Source organism: Saccostrea cucullata, unplaced genomic scaffold, assembly GCF_032062105.1.
Source record: "Saccostrea cucullata isolate Sc308-1 unplaced genomic scaffold, CSIRO_AGI_Scuc_v1 ctg382, whole genome shotgun sequence".
NCBI lineage: Eukaryota > Metazoa > Mollusca > Bivalvia > Ostreida > Ostreidae > Saccostrea > Saccostrea cuccullata.
The window spans coordinates 979,893-1,001,790 of record NW_026925758.1 but is presented as its reverse complement, the minus strand read 5'-3'; the positions used below and the strand labels follow the sequence as shown (position 1 = coordinate 1,001,790).

The window sequence follows — 21,898 nt, the reverse complement described above, 5'->3', positions numbered from 1 at the left end:
ATTATTATATTATATATTAGGGGAATATTGTGCAACTTTACTGTGATATGAAAACAATTTTTATGTAAAACACGGACACATTTGACTATTTTCCGTAATTACTTCTCTTTGATATTTGAACAGACTTCAAGTTTTGACGTGTGATCTTACCTGATGATATATATTGTAAAAAAAACTTCTACACCCTCTCCTAACATGCATTTTTTGGTGGGTCTTGCACAATTTTATTGATTGTAGTAATTGTTTTACTTATCCGTCACTTACTCCGTGACATTAGCTGGCTGGGCCTCGGGCGAGACTTATCGGAATAGTGTGGGCCATCTTTACTGCTCAGGACTCTCTTTATGCCACCGTAATGGCTTTCCAGCAATAAGAAATCAGTTTGCGTCCAATTAAAACGTTGGGATGTGCTTAAGAAAATAATAGTGATTTCTTTATAAGAATAATAGTGTTTCGTTAATTTATTTGGATTTTCCTGAAAAAGTGATAGATTTTATTAAGCTGGATTTAAAATGGTGAGTATTTTAGGTGAAAACAATTAAATTTAAATATATTTGCTATTCCCATAATAGTGTTAAGATAATCATATCTTAAAAATCCTTTTTTTTTAATGAATGTACCTTTTTAATGTTTCAAAGAGATGGAGGAGATGACACTAATTTAATTGTTAACTGAAATATGTTTTAACTGCACTAATTAGTTCTTCATAATAATGTTATTAAAACGAAAGCTAATAGAAATCAATATGTTGACTATTGAATCTTTGGTTTTCTGGTATTTTGGATTACTTTGAATTACATTGCTCCTAATGTTTAAAGATGGATGTACTTTCTATTTTAACCGAGGTTAAACGAAAGTTACGTCAAAGTTTTTACAAGAAATGCTAATGGGACCTTAAAAGAAAATTCTGAATATTCATTACACTACCTTCCTGTAGCTTGAGTAACATAGAATGTTAATTAGTGTCCATGGACGTCCAATTAAGACGTAAAAATTACATTTGCACTGTGTGTTAATTATGCAATGTCATACTAATAATTGCTCGGAACTTTGTACTGTTTTAATATTACATGTATAATGTTTTCCTACTATCATGTGTATTTTGGTTGATTAGAGTTATTGTCATCAGCAGATAGTGTTTCAAAGAAATGGAATAAATCATTGTAAAAAATGTCCGTGTTTGTAAACAAGTAGCTAATTAACATTTCAAAGATAATGATCAAAAGTAATCTTCCTATTCTACGAATTAACGTTTGAGCAACGTGAAAATGTTGCTTTCTATCAAGATATTTGAAATTTATTTAAATTATGTACTTATCCCAACAAACAGAAATCAAGTATGACGCAATTTTCGATTCCCTTCTTCTGTTAGCTTTAAACAATAAATATTTATTTATTTATCAATTAATTTATCAGAAATTTAAAATTCTGTACTAGTATAATAAAATGTTCGTTTCTGATATTATGAAAGGTAATTTGGAACTCATTATATATCACCAAGAGTAAAATACAGATAATGCCAATGATTTTTAATAAGTCTTTGATTGAGTTTTGAACATCATGTTTCTAGTATAAACAATTTCAAAAAAAAAAAAATCAAATGTTTGTAAAATATGGGAAAGGATAAGGTCTAGTTAAGTCACTTCAAAATAAAATGATCTCTATTTTTTCCTATCTCAAATTTAAAAGGAAAACAGTAAAAATATGCTTATTTACTAACGCATTTATTGGAGTACGTTTTAAATATTTTAACTGTTACAATTTCACCAGTGATACTCAAAATATCTAATTCTAGCTATTGTTATGCAAATTATTCTACCCCCCTAGCTGTTCTCAATTTTGACTTTGGCGCATACCAATTGATTGTAGTAAATTTAAACACTTAAAACGCTTTCACGAATTTAAAATATAATATTTTTCGTTAAAATTGTAAATATATCTTGAACTTTTCCTTAAAAATTGTAAATATATCTTGAAATTTTTCTAAAAAATTGTAAATATATCTTGAACTTTTTCTTAAAATTTGTAAATATATCTTGAACTTTTTCTTAAAACATCCTATCGGTTTCATATGCCCATGATAAGTTACCAGTGGTTTGCATATTTTGAAGAAAATAAAAATTTTAATGTTTAAAAAAATGAAAAAGGAAAGGAAGAGCCTTCTTTCTAATCTAACTTTCTGGAATCTTCTTTAAAAGATATCAAATTAGATTCCTTCAAGGGCGTTTCGTTCTATGACATTCAAAAAGAGAAAATTTAATGCTGCTGCTCTTTTATTTTTATGCAAAATTCTTTTTCGTCATTTTAAGCATTTTAAGATATTCATTTAAGATTTTATAATAATTGAAATGTCAAACACATCAGTCTGATTAAAACCAGATCTTTTTTACTCTAAGATTACTAAATACTAAGATTATGAAAATTCTTTTTAAAAAAAATCTATCACAAGAAGCAGGAAAGTAACAATAATATTGAATGAAGAGTAGTACAAACAAAATAACATGAAAACATTAGATCTGAGAGAACACGTGATGAGAACAGTAACTTACCTGTCGACCCTAGATAAGATAAATGAGGTGTGTACATGTGTGACAGGTGATCACAAAATACAATTAACAGGTGTCACTGCTATCATTATCTCGCTTGTCTTAGATTTCTACATTAAATGCCAAACCGCTCAGGAATTCCGCTAATTTCGTTAAATCCTTAAAAATCTTTTAAAGTGAAATACTCAGTGATCGAGTTAAAAACCTCCAAACAACACAGATCTAAAATAAACCTCCCAGAGTGATCAACATCACCACCAGCTCTATGTATAGATCAGGTATACAGTGTAATCCATTGTGACATGTTCTTAATTCTTTATTGTCAAGTCAACGTCTAGAAATTTCAGTCTTTAGAATGATAGGAAAATCTTGAGTCAGACAGTCTAATGGCCTATGGGTATATTTTACTGTAGCGCATATTATCACCGTGTATGGTTATAATTTGTAGAAGAGTTAATAATCAAATGTAATGCACTCGTCTTTCTTTATATAATGATACAATTATTATTCTTTTAAGGGGGCCGACTATAGTTTTATTGTGTGAAAACTACAATAGCGAAACTCTTCATTTTTATACCATATATAACTTACATTAACTTCAGTGTACCTGCAAAGTTTGGGGGATCACCAGGTATTTTTGAGGGACCGTCTCAAAATACAGGTCTATGTTATATAGAAAATGCCAATTTTTTGCTTTACACAGTGTAATCCAAAAAGGAACGCATTGTGACATGTTCTTTAATTCTTTATTGTCAAAAATTCCAGTCCTTTAATTTCAAACAGTCTAGTAAATCATGGCTGCTAGTCTTTAGAATGTTATAGGAAAAATTTGAACTCATAAAAACAACACAATTTTACATCCCCAATTGAATAATTACTTTAAAATTAAATTATAAGTGACTCTAATTCTTGGCCAAATTATCGAGTCTTTTTAATGGCCTATGGGTATATTTTACTGTAGCGCATATTATCACCGTGTATGGTTATAATTTGTAAATTAGAAATTTTTACTTTTATAATCAAAATATGTAATGCAAATGAAAACATAATAAAAATCTTTCTCAAATTTCTATAAATTTCAAGAGCGTATAAATAATATATTTATTAACCCTTTTTTAAAGAGCTAAGATTATCAAACGTCAAAAACAAAACGACGACAACCTACCTAAATTGCAAAATCGGTGAAAAAAATCAGTTATATCAAATTGTAATTAAAAAAATTTCTTAATTTTGTTTAATTTTAATAATTAAGCGAAAAAAGTTGCATTAAAACAGTAAATACGCTTCATTTTACTATGATGCGCGAAATATTGCGCAATGGAAACCATAGTCAGCCCCCTTAATTAAAAAAAACCAAGAGTATAACTTAAAAAAGAAGGGTTTAGTCAAAGGGATTGTCCAAGATACATATGTAGTGCATGTATGTCTGCTATATAAAAGAAAAAGTAATTCCTTGTTAAGTAAGTTTCAAAACTAAACATTTAGTATATCTACTGAGATTACCCTGTCATTGAAAGTTTCACCATCAAGCTAAGGTCATATTTAAAATTTAAAGATGAATTTCTTCTATATTTTTGTGTAAGATCTTATCAATAAGTCATTGAAATATACAGTTTCATTTCCATCAAGTGATAGACTATCGAGCTGTTTTCAAAGCAAAGAGTGAATGTATGTCAACTATATTTCATATTTAAAATCTAAAGATAATGAATTTCTTCTATATTATTTGTGTAAGATCTTATCAATATATGACTTGTTCAATGATTCTTATTGATATAAATTGGAGAGGAGGCTTTTTGATATCATAGCTTTATCAATAAGCTTCCAGTCTTCCTCAATAAAAGAGGAGTTCGTTATTATCAAGATCTTGTGATTGGTCTTCAATAATTTTGATTTTTCAAACAAGTATTATGGAAGTTTATATTATTACCAACAAGAATTTGAATTACTATACCCATTATTGGATTCCAGACTCCATAAAATCCCTAACAAACATATTAATAGCAGGTTCCAGTAAATATTGTACCAAGCCTCTTTAATCCTCACTAAACTGTAAACAGTAGGGAAGAAGAAACTTCAAGAGTACTGTGCAATGTTATATTTGAGAAGTGATTTTGATCAGATGTGGATACTTAAAATTTTCTAGAAACTTTTTCGGGAAATATAAAATAACAAAATTTTAATAAAATCTACAGCATAAAAAACTTACGACTTTTCAACTTTTTATACAACCATTCTTTAAGATGAATTAAAGCCAGTCCATGCTTTTTTATAACGTTGACAGCTGCTTTTTCAATTAAAACGGGACTCGTAAATTTACTTACCTTGTCATTGGTATTTGCAAAACTATTTGTAAAAAAACATTCTGATTGTACACAGACGTACTCTGAAGCTGATATTAAGAAGATGGTTAAGTTTCTGATTGACTATATCTATGTGGTTGTTTGGAGACCAGGTCTTCTAATAATCTATTGCAAATCCAATGGATTTCAATATTGTGGCTCGTCATTGGCAGACCTATTTTGTTTTCATATGATATAATAAAGCAAAACTTGTTTATATTCTTATAAGTAAAAAGATACATCTACGACGTATTGTCACTTCATAATGGTTATTTCCATTCGATATATATCCTAGTGAGCTTGAAATAAAACATACTACAGAGTTTGACACATGTTTCTTATTATGATATTTTACTTGTAAAAAAACGTTAATGGTAATACTATAATCAAGCTTTATGATAAATGTGATAACGGTATTCTTTTTCAACTTCCTTTACTTATGCAGCAATAATAACCTCCTTTTAGAAATGGCACATACGTAGAACATGCTCTTGCTTACCGATAGATATAAACTCCGTATGCAGTTGATGAAGGTATATTGTAATTAAGGGAAATTGACGAGTGAAAATTTTGAAGCCATAATGTTTATCATAGAGCTTGGTTGTTATATTACGTGTACCATTAACATCTTTTTCTTGTAAAATATCCAAATATGAAACAGATGTATCAAACAAAAGAAACATATTTGCAATTTAAACATTGCTTTTTTACTAAAATAATTCATGTGCAAGTTATAATGGCATTGGGCATTGGAAAAAAAACTAATATATTCCTGCATAAACCTAAAATTTCACAATGTGGTGACTTTTTACAACACCTCTCGCATAGATAAGTTCTGTTTTTTATTTTTATTTTTTTGTCTATTGGTATTATTCCGCTATCACACGCACTTTGCGTGTATGTCTCCCAACTTGGGTCGTATCTCGACCAATCATAAAGCTTTTTTATAATAAATTTGACTACAAATATAATGTATATCTTCATAATCAGTGGATTGGGCTCAAGGTGGGTGTGACTAGTCGACAGGGATGTGTATTTTGATAATCCCCGGGACCTTCTTTTACCTGTGGAATTTCTATTAAAAACTTGGGTTTTTTTTTTTCGATCACTGTCTATTATCTTACTTTTTTTTATTTAAGTGTATATGTTTTTGCTAATGTATACATATCATTGTGCTTTAACAAATTTACAAGAATTTCTTTTAAGTTTTCTTTTTGATTATTTTCAGACACTTATGTACAGCTGCCTTTACCTTTTCGTGATTTTCTGTGAACTTAATTTTGTTTTAGGACAGCCTCCTCCAAGTAAGAAAATTTTACAATATTGAGATATACTCCCTGTATTGCAAAAAAAATGTTTAGAGATGAAATAAAAAGTGAAAAGATATCCTTGCTTAACCTAAATCATCAATTCATTTATATATCGAGAAACAAACTTACAAATGATTATTTAAAGCAATCTTACCTAATTTAAATTAATTATGTGATGACTAACAAACATTGATATTAATGCATTGTTCACAGATTTGAATCGTTTGTTGATTTTTTTAAATCGGTTTCTGACCATGTTAATTATCTTTATTTTGAATTCTTTATTAAATCCCTACAGTTTTTAGCTTTAATGCCAGAAGAGGAACGGTATGCAGATTAAATGAATTCCGCTGTGGTAACGGGACATGTATACCTACAGAATGGACGTGTGACAAAGATCAGAACTGTCTGGACGGCTCGGATGAATCCCCCTCCCTCTGTCGTAAGATCTATTGTTTATATATTGTCAAAACTAGTATATTGATTTTCATTTAAGGACACTTAATATATTGTTTTAGAAGATTGCTTGATTATTTTTGTGTTGTCAATATTAAATTATAAATTTATATTATCATTTTTCTTAATTACAGATGGAAATTCACTTGAAGGTAAACATAATATTTTATGCTATGTTGAGGACATTTAAGTTTTTTAATATATTTAATTCAGCCACAAATTTTGTCTGCAAGATTTTAATGGTAGTTATTTCCAGCAAGTTCTTATTCTAGTTTAATCTTTTATCTTGCTGATATGTTCTGTATTGTTTTAAATGTTGGAAATCAAACCCCTTTCTGTAGACTTTAAGTTTAACGTCGAACAAATTTATTTATTTTTTAATTGATTTAGAAGAAATGAGAGTTTATATTCAAAGGGAAGTAACTATTTAATACATTCTTGAGTATAATCTGAGGTCTGAAGAAAAAAGATATCCGGTAACTCATGAAATGACACTTCATTTATTTATGTTAAAATCGAACTTAAAAATTTTATTATCATTTTTGCATTATGTAGCAAAAATGAAACGCGTATAAGGGAACTTGATTTTTAAGAACAACTTTTTGTTTGAAATGACCAAAAATTTCTGGTTAAGCATCTGAATATGAATAACTTTCACTCAGGCCTAGCATACTGAGTTTAAGTTTGAACACGTGCATATATTTTACATTCATTGTTTTAAAAATTTAATTACAACGCAGCAACAAAGAAACATAGAAGAGTATGTTATTATACAAACTGGGCGCAGTACAGAGAGGCTCCAGCTCGATTTACCCCCGAGGACATTAGGCCCGAGTTGTGCAGCCACTTGATATACGCCTTTGCCAAACTAGAAGGTGCTCAGATAGAGACAAGCGAATGGAACGATCCACAGATGTAAGACATTTAGCATCAATTTATTATTTTACAATTGGTAAAATGTAAGAAACATGATGGTGTAATTGTTCTCTGTAGCTATTTATATCTACCTAATTTGTGAATACTTCATCGGTCTTTATTTTGTTTGAATATTATTGATCCCGTAATTTTTTCAGGTATGAAAGATTTAACAATCTGAAAAATAAGAACAGAGAATTGAAGACATTACTGGCAGTTGGAGGTTGGAATGCTGGCAGTAAGGCATTTTCTCCAATGGTTGCTTCAACAGAGAATAGATTGCTGTTTGTCAATTCAGCTATTGATTTTCTACGAAAGTACGGCTTTGATGGATTAGACTTAGACTGGGAGTACCCTACAAGACGAGGGGGGAGGCCAGAGGATAAAGAGAATTTCGCTAAATTGGTTAAGGTAACCAAAAACACAGTGGGACAGAATTTTATTAGATCTTTACTTTTAGTTAAGTAAAAGTGGTTTTTACTTTCTACCAGTGCTAATTCAACAAAAAGCATTACGATTTTCCCTTTGTTTTAAGCTTTTACGGGAGGCGTTCGATCGGGAAGCTCAGCAATCAGGTAAACCACGCCTTCTTCTGTCAGCCGCTGTACCGACCAGTAAAGAACTCGTGGACCAGGCTTATGATATAAGGACTCTAGCCAAGTATGTCTAAATACAAAGATAGAACAATATGAAATATAAAATATCAAGCTAAAAAATCATTAAACAATACAAATCAGGAGCAGACCAAACGCAGACCTCTAAAACATCAGAGGTGGAATTAGGTGCCATGAAGGATTGAGCATCCCTTGCCCTAAAACTGCATAAACCCAGATATACCAGTATTATCTGGAAAGCTATTTCATCCATTCCTTATAATGAGAAGGATATGGAGATAACGAACAGTATTCAATCTCAAAGTCCATAAAACAATACAAAATAGGAGCAGAGCAAACATGGACCTCCGAGACATCAGGGGTGGGATCAGTTGCCATGGAGAAGTGAGCATCCCCTGTTTACCAGTCACATCCGCCGTGTGTTCCTTGACATGATCAGGAAAAAAGGAATAATCCGTCGTCAATTCAGTGTATAAATAATGGACTAACAATTAGTTAGGAAAACGTCAGTCGGCATTTGACTCAATGATAAATTGTATTTGCTGACAAGGTCATTGTATCGACCATAGAACTTACGAAATGATGACTTTAAACGAGACTGCTGATATTCTTGTTTCATCAACTTGCTTGTCGTTAATCTACCTCGTTTTAGAAAATTTTTATACGTAGATCATGCTCTTGCGTATCGAATCAACTAAGATATATATACTCAGTATGCAGGTGATGAAGGTATATCTGCATTTAATTTTCCATTATGAAGTTTTCCCTGGTATATTGAAATTAAATCAAATTATCATTTAACAATGTTTAAAATGCCTTCAAATAGCATTTATTTACAATGTAACGTCAAGCGGATTGGTACGTTTTTGACGTAAGTCCTTGTGATGTAGGAAACACAGGTATAGACTAATAACACGATAAAGACTAATTTTTTTTTATCTAGTCAGATGATAAAAGCGTAAACAACCATTACCCAGGTTATACAGTATAACATGGGTATCTATGAAATTCATACCTTAAAAATGTTTCCTAGTTTCTGTTGTTAAAATCGCTTAAGTAAAAGTAATGTTTTATATTTCCAGGCATCTTGATTTTATAAATTTGATGACGTATGATTTTCACGGTGGATGGGAGAGCACAGTGGGTCATAATAGCCCACTATACAGTCGTCGGTCAGAAACGGAGACCCAAAGAACAATGAACACGGTAAATATAATTACACGTACCTTCAGATTTTATTATCTGATTTTTTTGGGTTACTTTTAAAATAAAGGTTAAATGTATTTCCAGTTATTTTTCAAAAATGAAAACTTTTGAAATAAAATATTTAGTATATTTATTTGGCAATGAATGAGCAAATTAAACTTATTTGTTTCAAAATTTTAATAAAATAAAAGTAGTTTGATATTTGAACTGAAAAACGCCAAAGCATTTTAAACATCCACGTATTTTTTCTTAACCTAAAATATTGCAATAAATTATCAGAACTGGGCCGCTAATTATTGGACACAGAATGGTGCACCCAGAGATAAACTTAACATTGGGATAGCCACGTACGGAAGAACGTTCACACTGGCCGACCCTCGAAATGACCGGCACATTGGCGCATCAGCCGTGGCCCCAGGGCGCCCAGGCCAGTATACAAGAGAAACCGGATTTCTGTCTTATTATGAAGTAATTGCTTCGAACGGATTTCAGATTACAATAACTTGTTAAAAATAGGAAATGCAAAAACAGCATAATCCCAGCAACGTTTGACAAGATAAATCTTAATGATTATGAATGATTTAATGCCTTTTCATTTATTAATAAGTGCTCGTATTTCTACAAAGGTTTGTCAGATGCAAGACAGACGGAAAGGCAAAATACACAGAGACGAGGAGCAAAGTGTGCCTTATTACGTCACTGGGAACACGTGGGTGGGATATGATGACATTTACAGCGTCAAAAATAAGGTGAGCTATTGAACAAGTTTGATTGAAGAGAACATTGTAAACCATAATTTAAAAGAAAAAAAATTCAAAACACATCCAAGTTTGTCAATTTGTTTTCCACTCTAAGGCAAAATGGATTCTACAAGAGGGCTATGGAGGCAGCATGGTGTGGTCGTTGTCGCTTGACGACTTTAACAAAATGTGTTCAACGTCCTCTAGGACGTACCCCTTGACTTCTGTTATTTCTGAAACATTACAAGCAGATCGTTTGTCTAATTTTCCATCTACTACAACCACAAGCACAACATCAACTACCATGGCCACAACCACAAAAGCAACAACAACAGAAGTTACTACCACAGAAGCCACTACCACTACCACCCCCAGCACTACTACCACCACCACAACAACAACAGAAGCAACCACAACTACGGAGGAACCATCGACATTACCGCCTTTCATTAACACCCTACCACCGCCCATTGTGACACCACCGAACATCAGAGTTTCCTCACCTCCCCCGCCAAACAATATCACCATCATAATACCAAGACCAACACCGAGCCCTGTAATGCAGACAACAACAGGACAAACTGATGGAGAAACAACCACCATCAGACATATTAAAGTTACTGTTAGATACAAAAAAATGCCATTCTCTTTTAACTCTATAAATAGAGTTTTTCGACCACAAACCTCGACACGTGGACCAAGTCGGGCGTTTAGAACTACAGTGAGGGAAGTTACACCGTCACCATTGCCCAAAGTTACAACTAGAAAACCACCGTCATTGAACAGAATATTCCCGACCAGAAAAACTACAACAGAGACACCAACCCCAAGAGGACTGGAACAGGTCAACCTGGTGCTTACACGTACTGGCATTCTAAGTAAGTGACTAGTTTGGGTAGCTATCTCGTAAAGATTGGAATGATTGTTAGTTTTGAGCAATGTTAAGCATGATAGTCTCTCTCTTGCAGAGAAATCTCCTCTTTGGTTACATGTAACTGAAAGGAAAATTTACCCACAGTATATTTGTAAGTTGGAAATAATTTGCCTAAACGTCATTTTATAGCACAGATTTGGAATATGGAGATCATAAGTTGATGGTCAGGGTGCACACCTGGACACTATTTTTGATATAGCCTATAATGCACAATTCTTTGATCATTGATATAGATACATAAATTAGTTCTATGAATATTTCCTTTCCTCTTTGAAAGAACAAGATTTTACGCCTTTAACAAGTCTCTGCATCATTATAGCCTTCACTATAGGGGCCAAATTGTATGCAAAAATATTTCTTCCTCCATATGACTACCAATTTAGATATATTTTAATGAAAGTTGGTAAATGAAATGGTCCATTATCCTGAATATTTTTATTGTTATTGAGACAGCTGTCAATTGCATGTTAAAATAAAAGTTGAATATTTTCCTCAATTTAGGGAAAAAAAAAATTATGGAGTCCAAGCTTTTGTATAGCATGAAGATGTTTGCCTTGTATGTTCATCTCATCTATTGCTGTCACGGTGTTCGGTTCATGTCGAATATGTTAATCGGAGGATTAATGTTTCATAATTAACTCCTGTCCTCTTACGTCTAAGTAAAAAAATTAAATATTTGATAACCGTCACAGCTTTTCTTATGGACATGCACACAAATAACGAACCATAAAAGTTTAAATTTAACTTCCAACTTGAAAAAAATTTTCAAAAAATTTGTCAAATACTTTATTTTTCTAACATAAAGGAATTTTGTTTTTTGAAGTTTTTAATGGTGGAGTGATTTTTATAAATTCTTCAGGCAACGGAATAGCTTGAGGTTTATTTATTTAATTATAATGCAAAGTAAACTAGTTTTCTTTTCAATTACAGACTATTTCAATTGTCGAAGAAGAAGAAATGGTTATTACACTGATGTAAACGATTGTTCAAAATACTATGTGTGCCAAAGTCAGAGAACATTCCATTATAAATGTCCAAAGGACTTATATTACAATCCGCGCAAACAGATCTGTGACTGGATCACAGCTGTGGACTGTGCCAGTCCGCCCAGGAAATAGTCCGGTGGGAGATGTATTGATGTGCTTGAATATGAGTAAATTTAATATTTCTATTTAAAACGTCCAATAATTTTTACTGTTATTGTAAAGTTTGAAAAAAAATGCTATAGGCTAATTGATCCAATTTAACAAAATAAGATGGCGAAAGATTATAAATATGCAACTTACATTATTTTCAAAATATTTGTCAAAATAGTTGATAATAGACATTGAAATGGGAGGGTACAATTCGGCTTGAAATTAAGTCCGAAATTCATTTTCAATCCATTTCAGCTACTCTCATACGCACAGAATTGGTAATTGATCTTAAAGAAAAATCTGTCATTTCGGAATAGTTTTTAAAAAAAACATAAATCAGAGTTTTCTGTCAAATATTTTTAAAGAATATATTGTGTCAATAAGAGGACAATCACTTGAATATGAAATAATCAAAGATTACACGTTCATCATCTACGAACCTTTATCTTTAACTATAACGTTTCCGTGTCTTTAAAAAAAAAGGTTGGATAGAAAATTCTAATCTACAACAATTTCAACCTATTTGGGAAGTGAGATTATTTGTTGCTTCTATCACATACTAACACTTGAGCAGTAAAATTGCTTATTTCAATGTGACGTCCTCGTCGAGTTGTTTCTGCCCATTTCATTAATTGTCTATCATCAAAGAGTTTGACTGTAACATATATAAAATGACACGAGCTGCATATTTCTTATATTTACAGTTAATGTTTCGCGGTCTAAACACTTGTAATATATATGTCATAATAAGAAGCAACGTTTATAAATAAAATTTTAACATCCAATATTGGTGAAAATTAATAATTTAATAAGAGTAGAATTAAAACCGATTTTCTTTTTGTTAACATGAATATTAAATCAGAAAAGTAAAATACATGTATTTATTATCAATGTATTACCCCTCTTTTGACCATTAGACAACTTTAATTTTTTCTACATTTTTCATGCCGGAAAACATGGTGGACATTCTTTTGTCTTATAATCTTTCTTTTATTTACATTCAGCTAGTGGTTGCTTTGTTAATATGTAAATTATATTTTTGGCGAAAGTTTATCTAGGGCTTTGTGGATACAAAAATTCTACCTTGTTTGAGAATTATGAAAATTAATGTCCCTCGATCATTATTTATCGAAATGTTTTGGAATTTCCCTAATAAGGAACATATAAACGCAACGTACATGTACAAACTCTACAATGTACCATTCCCACTGATAATTGCTGAGAAATTCACAATTAAAATCACAGTACTATAAAATGTTCTTGCACGAAAAAAAAAATCATACATTACGAGGAATTTTGACCAGATATATATTTATGGAAATCATAATATTTTTTATACAAAAATTAACAACCTTTATATTTGAACAGGAAATAAGAAATTCAAGTCCAAAACTAATTTGCATATGTTCCCCAGCATAATAAGCGTTTTCTTTATGAAAACAGGGACATGATCAAGGAAGATTAAACCTTCGAGATAAAACACATTGGGTTAGATTTTATCAAATCCCTAGCATATACCGCCTAACGTATTTACGATGATAAACAATGTTTGAATAAAAATCCAAATTAAAGGAAAGGAAGAATTTGATTTTGCTGTTGTCAAAATAAAAATTGTTACATACATATATTTTCTTTGTTTTTGTAAATTATTTAAAACTGAAAGGACATGAAATATTGAGTATTCAAGATGAGGAAAATAAAATATTTTTTCCCATTGTTTTAAAAACATCCTCCTTGTGCAAGGTTTGCATTGTACGAAGCCTGATATACTCATTTCTGACAAAAAAATATACATGATAACAAGTCAAATATTTTGTTACAAAAAGAAAAGTATTTTATAGTTAGTATAACAAGATAACTACTCGTTATTCATTGAACAAGCCTTTTATTCTTATCTAACAAGTAAACTGAATCGTTTAAGATCTTTTCTTATTAACCCAAAATGAGCTTATCCGGAGCATTGCAACCATGATTTAAAAAAAAAAAAGATTCGAATAATGCTTTAAAGGATTTAATTGCTTGAAGCTATATATATGACATATCGATCTGAGCTAAAATAAGAAATAAAAATATGTGTAATTAATTAAGTGTAGATTTACATATTTGTTATTTACGTTCAAATTCAAATTTTCACCCATTTTGAACTTAAATATCCCCATGTTTCTATAGTTAAATTGACTTTTAACTGTGTCTGCTATTTAATTCCGATCCGGAAAGAAAAGGGTTGTTTTAAATCTGTGATATCTATGGAACGGGTTTGAATTAAATTCTGTAATTTACCAGAAAGTCCTATCTATATATGAAAAAAAGAAACAAATAGAAAGATCTTTTTAATTTTAGTTAGTTTGAATGTAACAATATATATATATATATATATATATATATATATATATATATATATATATATATATATATATATATATATAAATGCTACAAGAAAAGGAGAAAATACCTCAACAAACAATACAAATCTGTTAAGTGGGCAAAAAAACAGGGATCCCTGGAGTTTCCAGAGGTGAGATCAGGTGCCTCGGAGGAGAAAACATTCCCTGTTAACCGTCCATACCCATCGGGAGCCCTTTCTATTGATCAGGTGGATGGTGCATACCGTAGTAAAATTTAGTACAAACTCTGACTTGAGATGTGGCAAACTATGACTTAAAGAGATGTGATATTGGTTAAAGTTGCATTATATCGACCATTGAGTTCTAAAAAATGCCGAGGTTGTTGAAATCTCTGTAGAAGCAACTTATGTGTCTTTTCTGCATGCTTGCCTCGACTTAGGAATTGATTTTTGTCATAGCATGCTCTTAAGTATTGAATAGGATAGGGGATGTAAACACTAGGTGATAGTGGGATATTACGACAGGAGAAGGAAAGTTGATCATCTCGTTTGTCTTACAAATTAGTTGTTAGTTGGCCTCTTTTGTTTATAGTGCTTTATATATATATATATATATATATATATATATATATATATATATATATATATATATATATATATATAGTACATCGTCGAACTATCGAAATGTTGAATTGAAGGCCACATTGTTTTGCTTCTTCTCTTGTAAAACATTTTGAATAAATTCTGCTTCACAGGAATTTAAAAATAGTACAGCTTATAACTTTGTAATTTGAAATAAAAAATGCTACATGAAAGGAAGAAAATATATCAACAAACAATACAAGTCTATGAAGTGGGCAAAAAAACAGTTAAAATCAACCTTGTCAATAAAACCAGAGTGATTTTCAACAAAGCAATTTTGTTGATAACCAATTACATAAAAAATTTCAGAATTCCATTTTTTTATTGAAAGGATCAGTTTTTTATGATAACAAAAGTCTATTTTTAATCACAAAGAATGTTTTTATGAGATCTATAAAAATCTTATGTTATAAAGTTTTTGGCTTTTGATTTTTTTTTTCTAAAAGTTAATAGGGATTTGAGAATCTATATCTGATATACTCCAATTTATTTTACTACATGTTTTGACAATTAAAGTTGAACATTTTTTATAATCATCTCGATTACCTTTCATTTCAACATCTCGACATTAGGTACTCCTACTCTATACAGAAATAACTAAAACGGATTGTATGGAGCTTCAAAGAGAAATATTTCTTCGTATTTGGAATTATAAGAATCTTTTCCTTAAAAGTCATGCCTTTGTACTCATAAACGTAACACAAAAGTGCTTACTTTATTAAATTTATGAGTACAAATGCACGAGTTTACATATCGATAAATTCTGGAAAAAAGAACGTGTAATACTATATTTTTCAAAAACAAAAATCAACTTACGAAAAGTTCTTGTCTTTTCCATTCATTATCATTAATCATAAAAAAAATTTCACAGCTTTATGTAGACGAACAATATGAAATGTTTATGTGAGTAGTATATAAGGAATAAATGAGTCTAATCTTAATTTTTGGATTAAATGAAATATGAAAATACGAACATTTATCAAACTCATACTCTGCTTTTAGACGCTCGTGTTTGCTCTGCTCCAAATTTGTATTGTATGAATGGACTTTTGAGTTTGATTAATATATTGTTGCATACAACTCCTGAAGTTTCTCCTTCACTGCTCTTAATATTTTAGCGAGGTGTAAAGAGAGAGACCTTGGTAGAACTTTTACTGGAACCCGCGATGTATCTTTCTATGAAATATCGGAATCCAATATAGAAATGGTAATTTTGAATTAACTTTGGTTGTTGTTATATTAAAAAAAGTACTAGTTAGCATTCAAAACCAACATATGATTTTGAAGAATTTCCTTCTTCGAATGGGAAAATATCAACTATATGTATTACCTTATGGGGTTATTTAAGATTTGCCCTACGCTTTCACAAATTAACCTAATTTTTCCTTATCATCGGGAAATGAATTAATTGGGAAGAAATTATAAAATAATAATTTTAAAAAAAAACCAGCTCTCCAACTTGTTTGCTACAATTCCGCATGAAAGAATATGTATCAGCTCTATGTACGGAGGGAGTAATATGTGTTCATGCATCGAATCTGTCATAAGAACTCTGATAAAAATCTTGGAAATTTTTTCTGGCTTTTGCCATGAGATTTAATAATTTAAGATATATACATGTATTTCATTTTCAAAATTTTAAGTTAATTGTTAAAACGTACCCATTTCATCAATAAGGAATGAATTTATTCTGGAGGAAAAATTTTCATAGTTTAAAAATATAATTTCAGCAAGATTTTAAAAGTGAAGCTTCTTATCATACTCATATCTGTTTTTGTGTTCCTTGCTATTTTTACACAACTAGATTTATACTGCATTTCGAGATTATTCATTGCACATTAATAATTATGGAAATTTTGGTTGTAAAATGGAGTTTGAACTGTTGAGCTAAAATGATACATCCTCTTTGTAATAACCTGGTTCCTCGTCACTTCATGTAGATTAAATATTATTTATAAATAAGGGTATCGGGTTGGCTGTGCGGCAGATATAATGACCATTTGTTTAACAGAACTCTCGACATCTGATCATAAACGCCAGTCTGTATCGAGCCACCTACATGGGAAGGCGTGTGTTACATTATTTATAAAAAGCCGTACGTGGGTTTTACATGATTCAAGAGAATGATGGCGATCTACAATGAGGAAGTCTAATACAATGATAACATGGCGTTTATAAAGTGGACAGAAGTTGATCTGAAAATGTGAAATTAAGGAATGTCACAAAATCAGGGACAGGAATGTCGCAGAATCACCTTTTATTGACCGTAATTTATTTGACCTATATCTGCCTTACAGGTAAGCAGCTATTTTGTTCGTTAACAGGTAACAAAGTATGTGATGCATGCAAACTTTATATTTTCGTATTTTTTTGAAAAATAAAAACAACAGATATAGAAAAACTAAAGCAATCATATAGGGTAACATAGAGAATATCACTAAATATTTTAAAAGCTTAATATTTAAATGTATGTCTAACAGACTATCTCATAGAGAAATAATTATTATATTTAATGTATTGCTAATGCTAGAAGGGAAAACAATTGAAATGTAAGTAAATGACTCGAACATATTTAATAAAAGAATCTTTAGATTTTCTTATAATGTTATAGAGGATAGGTTTGACGTGATGAAAACCAACTTCAAATTATTAATCGACATAATTAAATGTTGATATTTGCTTTTGAATCAAAATTGTTATCTAGTGCAGTGATTTTGGAATTTTTTCCACTGTTAATCTAGGGTGCGGTCATTTTATCATTATGTTTGATAACTTTGTCATCGCCGATGACATTTAAGGCTTGACTTCCCACTACATGCCTTTAACACGACTTATCGACGAGTCAGTTCCTTTCAAAATTCGCATCATTATAAGAAACGCAAAACAAAGTAAACACCTTTCGTAGAATTCGTTATGGAAACTAGAATTTTCTCACACAAGTCAATCTTAAACTTAGAGGTCACTTATACACGGTATCTTGTACTTACAACAATTTTTTCACAATTATCAGTTATTCATTAAGGAAACAATGATTAAGCCTGTCTACAAAATTACACGTTCCGAGAAAATCTACAGCTATATAGTATATGTCAATGTATTGTGTCTCACGATTTTCTGCATAAACACAAAAAAAGTTTGAGGTACATTAACAATAAAGATATCCGTTTTCACGCTATAATACTCAAGTATCAGAGACGATGTAACAAAAACTGTATTTATAGTCATAGGAAAAAGACACTTATAAATCTGGTCAATGTAATCTTCTTGCTATAAATCTCCACTACTGTGCAAATTATATATGTTTACAGATGATGGAGAATAAATATTCTTAGGATTTTACAACTGTCCTCAAAAATTATCACTTAAGGCAAATACACATGAAACATAGTAGGGATATTTTGTACATAGTGTTTGATATGGTATATGTTTGAAACACTTACCTAAAAAACTAATAGGTATTTCAAGTGGGTTTTCTCAGTTATTAATCGAGTACAATTACACTGAAAGAGAAAAAAATATTTTTAAGAAAATCAATAACACATGTAATATGCATGGTATTTATCTTATTTCAGTGTTTTATTGTGTATATTATATATATTTTTATTCATATAATTGACTTGTTCGTATCTATATTATAGCCAGTGTAAAATATAAAAGAGTGTGTTATTACACAAACTGGGCCCAATACAGAAATGGTATCGCCAAATTCGAACCCAGTCATATCGACCCAAATTTGTGCACGCATATCATTTATGCCTTTGGAAAACTTGAAAACAATGATATCACCAATTTTGAGTGGAACGACGACAAAAGGTAAATTTAATACCATAGCAATTAATAGATAATGGAAATATGAAATATTATGAAATTATGAGTTTTAAATGTTAGTGCAATTAAACTACTTTTGCACCAAAAAAAAAAAAAGAAAAAATATACAACTTTTTTTCATGTAAAGAATCATATTCTGATGACAATCAACTTCGATATCAAATTGATATAATTTAGTCAGTGATCATATATTATGTATGTAAGAATCTTTAAGAATATTGGAGAACATCGACTGGGATTAAAATTTTATATTAATCTGATTTGAAGTTTAAAGATAACATACAATTGCAATTTTGGGTAATCCGGTACAACCCTTCCCACATCAACGACGCCCATTATACCTAAATATTTGCCATCTAGAATCAAAAATAATTTTAGAATCTTTGCGTTGTTTCTGTTCCCTATAAAAAAAAGCTAGTATAGTCAGTTATGACGCTATTGTGTTCAAAGAAGTGAATGCATCAGGTGGTTGTGAATGATCGATGTGTTTACAATGTATAACTTTACAGCACACAGGGGCCAAGGACATGGTTGATATTTAACAGGCTTTCTTTTTTCATCCATCTTGAATGCTGCCAAGACATTAGCTAATTTCTAATCATCTGGCGCTTGACCTTGGTCAATGGATGCCTGACTCTATAGGTCTATATAGCAAAACAAAGACCAATGAGTCTTTATTCTGCTTACAACTAATTTCAGTACTGTAAATTCGTGGTAGTAAATGTATCAAGTTAATAACAGCAAACTTGGAATAAGCGATAATTGGATCACCTGGTCGGTCCTTCCTTGCAAGAAACTGGAAGTTGTCTAAAAGGATGATTCCCTCTTGTAACCAAGACTCCGTTGCAATAATTTCAGGCTCAGTATTTGACAATAAGTTCCAAAAGACTTTGGCTTTGATGCTTTGGAAGTTAACGATGGTGATACACAATCTTGTTTGTAAAAAAATCCTGTTTGGGGGCTCTGTTAGAAACTTATGGTGTCCATTTGTGTTTGTGTGTTTGGGGTGTCAGGGCCAAAATCAGACGTCAAATATATGTCACGGCAAGCTATATCTTTGTTCAATGGCGGTAATTTCAATATCCTTAAGAGTCTAGTTTTGAAAGTTTGGGAATCTACAATGTCATCCTTACATTCGCATAGGATACAAAATGATCTATGCATTCCTATATATAACTGACAAAAGAATGATTTTTGACCGCATGAAAAACCAGCCGATTTGAATTCGTTTTTCTTGGAAAATACTACCATGATTCCTTCACACATGGCGCCTGCTCCCTTATATTACATAGGTGATGGACAAGAAGGAAGGAATTCACAAGTAGATGGATGTAGAAAACTTCACAGATACATGAAATCCACTTTTTCAATTTTCAGGTACGCCGAAGTTAATGCTTTCAAGAGAACAAACAAGGACCTAAAAGTCCTGCTGGCAATGGGCGGTTGGACAGCTGGGAGTAAGCCATACTCAGACATGGCTCTCACTTCCGCTTCCAGACGAACTTTTATAGGCGGCGCCATAGCCTGGCTCCGGAAGTATGATTTTGACGGCCTCGATATGGATTGGGAGTATCCTGCGAACCGTAATGGCCGTCCAGAGGATTACCAAAATTTCCCCACCTTACTACAGGTAAAAAGGTCCAACAGGAGAATTGATAATGACATATATGTACTTATAAAGATTTAATGTGAATGAATATAATATTTTAGATAAAGATTTTTCCTTCTTTTTAAAAGTTAACTTTGTTCTTTGATAACTCTGATACTTCACTAGTAAATTGTTTTAATCATTATGATTTTAAGAAAAAATTATAGGTCACAAATCTGTTTTGGAAAATATTGGGAATAATTTTTAAAAAAAAAAAATTTATACATTCTATCAATGAAATCTAAACTTAACGTCTTATAGTTTTTTTAATAACAGTTACATGATTTGTTCGATTTGCAAGTTTATTTTCAACATGAAATATTCGTTTCACAAGAGGAAAGCGTGTCAAGCCTGTGCAACCTTTATAGAAGCACATGCCACAAACTGGAAGTAAAAAAAAGACTTTTAAGGGGAAGTCATGTTACTGATCGTTACCATAAATGATACTCTGTATAACAAGCCTCACTAGGGGGCGCTAGGGGTTCACTAGATTTAATAGTAAGCATACATGTACACACGAATACAAACATACAATATACATGTGAAAATAACATTCATTGTAGAAAATGATTTAGTTTGGGTTTGCAATTTAAAAATAACAAAACAGAACAGAACATTGATATTCTTTCTAATTCAATAGTATGAAATTATTATGATAAAGAAAAGATATGACATCGAACAATAAGTTAATAGCATTGCTCATTTCAAGGGTACCTGTAAAGTGCGAAACGAAATATAAACGAAACGAAACGAAACGAACTGAAACGAAACGAAATCTGCCGAAACGAAACGAAATCTACCGAAACGAAACGAAACCTACCGAAACGAAACGAAATCAAAACGAAACCTGTCGAAACGAAACGGGGGGGGGGCTTAACCAACAAAAAAGTTCAACTCCAATTTTCAATGCCTATATAATAATATATGTCTTTGCAAAAAAGTGGGGGGGGGGGGGTTAGACCCCCCCTCTTCTGACGCTTTTGTCATATTTTGCTAATGTCTTACTGAATAATTTACCTACTTAAAAATGACATCGTTCGCTTCGAGAGACTTTTTTCTTGTCAGTTAAATCGTTTTAGACGTCTCTGATATTATTGCAAACCACTCCTTTCTTTACCTCGATAAAAATAGGACCGTATGTATGTAGAAAGGATACACAAGGAGTTACATGTATAAATGAACGATAAAACCAGACACCTCGGAAATACTAAATACTCTAAGTCTTTGTTTATCCTAT

The 21,898-nt window shown here is 31.2% G+C and overlaps 1 protein-coding gene across 1 annotated transcript in view; it reads left to right on the top strand.

The window, feature by feature from the left end:
- Positions 1-228: 228 nt before the first annotated feature.
- Positions 229-21,898, top strand: part of LOC134269741 (probable chitinase 10) — a 56,936-nt gene continuing 35,266 nt past the window's right edge. The window contains exons 1-17 of the mRNA XM_062751945.1: positions 229-515; positions 6,117-6,192; positions 6,497-6,640; positions 6,789-6,806; positions 7,395-7,569; positions 7,728-7,980; positions 8,105-8,229; positions 9,266-9,389; positions 9,669-9,857; positions 10,016-10,138; positions 10,245-11,007; positions 11,098-11,154; positions 11,994-12,180; positions 12,455-12,477; positions 17,378-17,482; positions 18,824-18,998; positions 20,391-20,643. Coding sequence (XP_062607929.1) covers positions 513-515; positions 6,117-6,192; positions 6,497-6,640; positions 6,789-6,806; positions 7,395-7,569; positions 7,728-7,980; positions 8,105-8,229; positions 9,266-9,389; positions 9,669-9,857; positions 10,016-10,138; positions 10,245-11,007; positions 11,098-11,154; positions 11,994-12,180; positions 12,455-12,477; positions 17,378-17,482; positions 18,824-18,998; positions 20,391-20,643 — 2,793 coding nt within the window. The 5' untranslated portion in view covers positions 229-512. The remainder of the gene's footprint in view (positions 516-6,116; positions 6,193-6,496; positions 6,641-6,788; positions 6,807-7,394; positions 7,570-7,727; positions 7,981-8,104; positions 8,230-9,265; positions 9,390-9,668; positions 9,858-10,015; positions 10,139-10,244; positions 11,008-11,097; positions 11,155-11,993; positions 12,181-12,454; positions 12,478-17,377; positions 17,483-18,823; positions 18,999-20,390; positions 20,644-21,898) is intronic.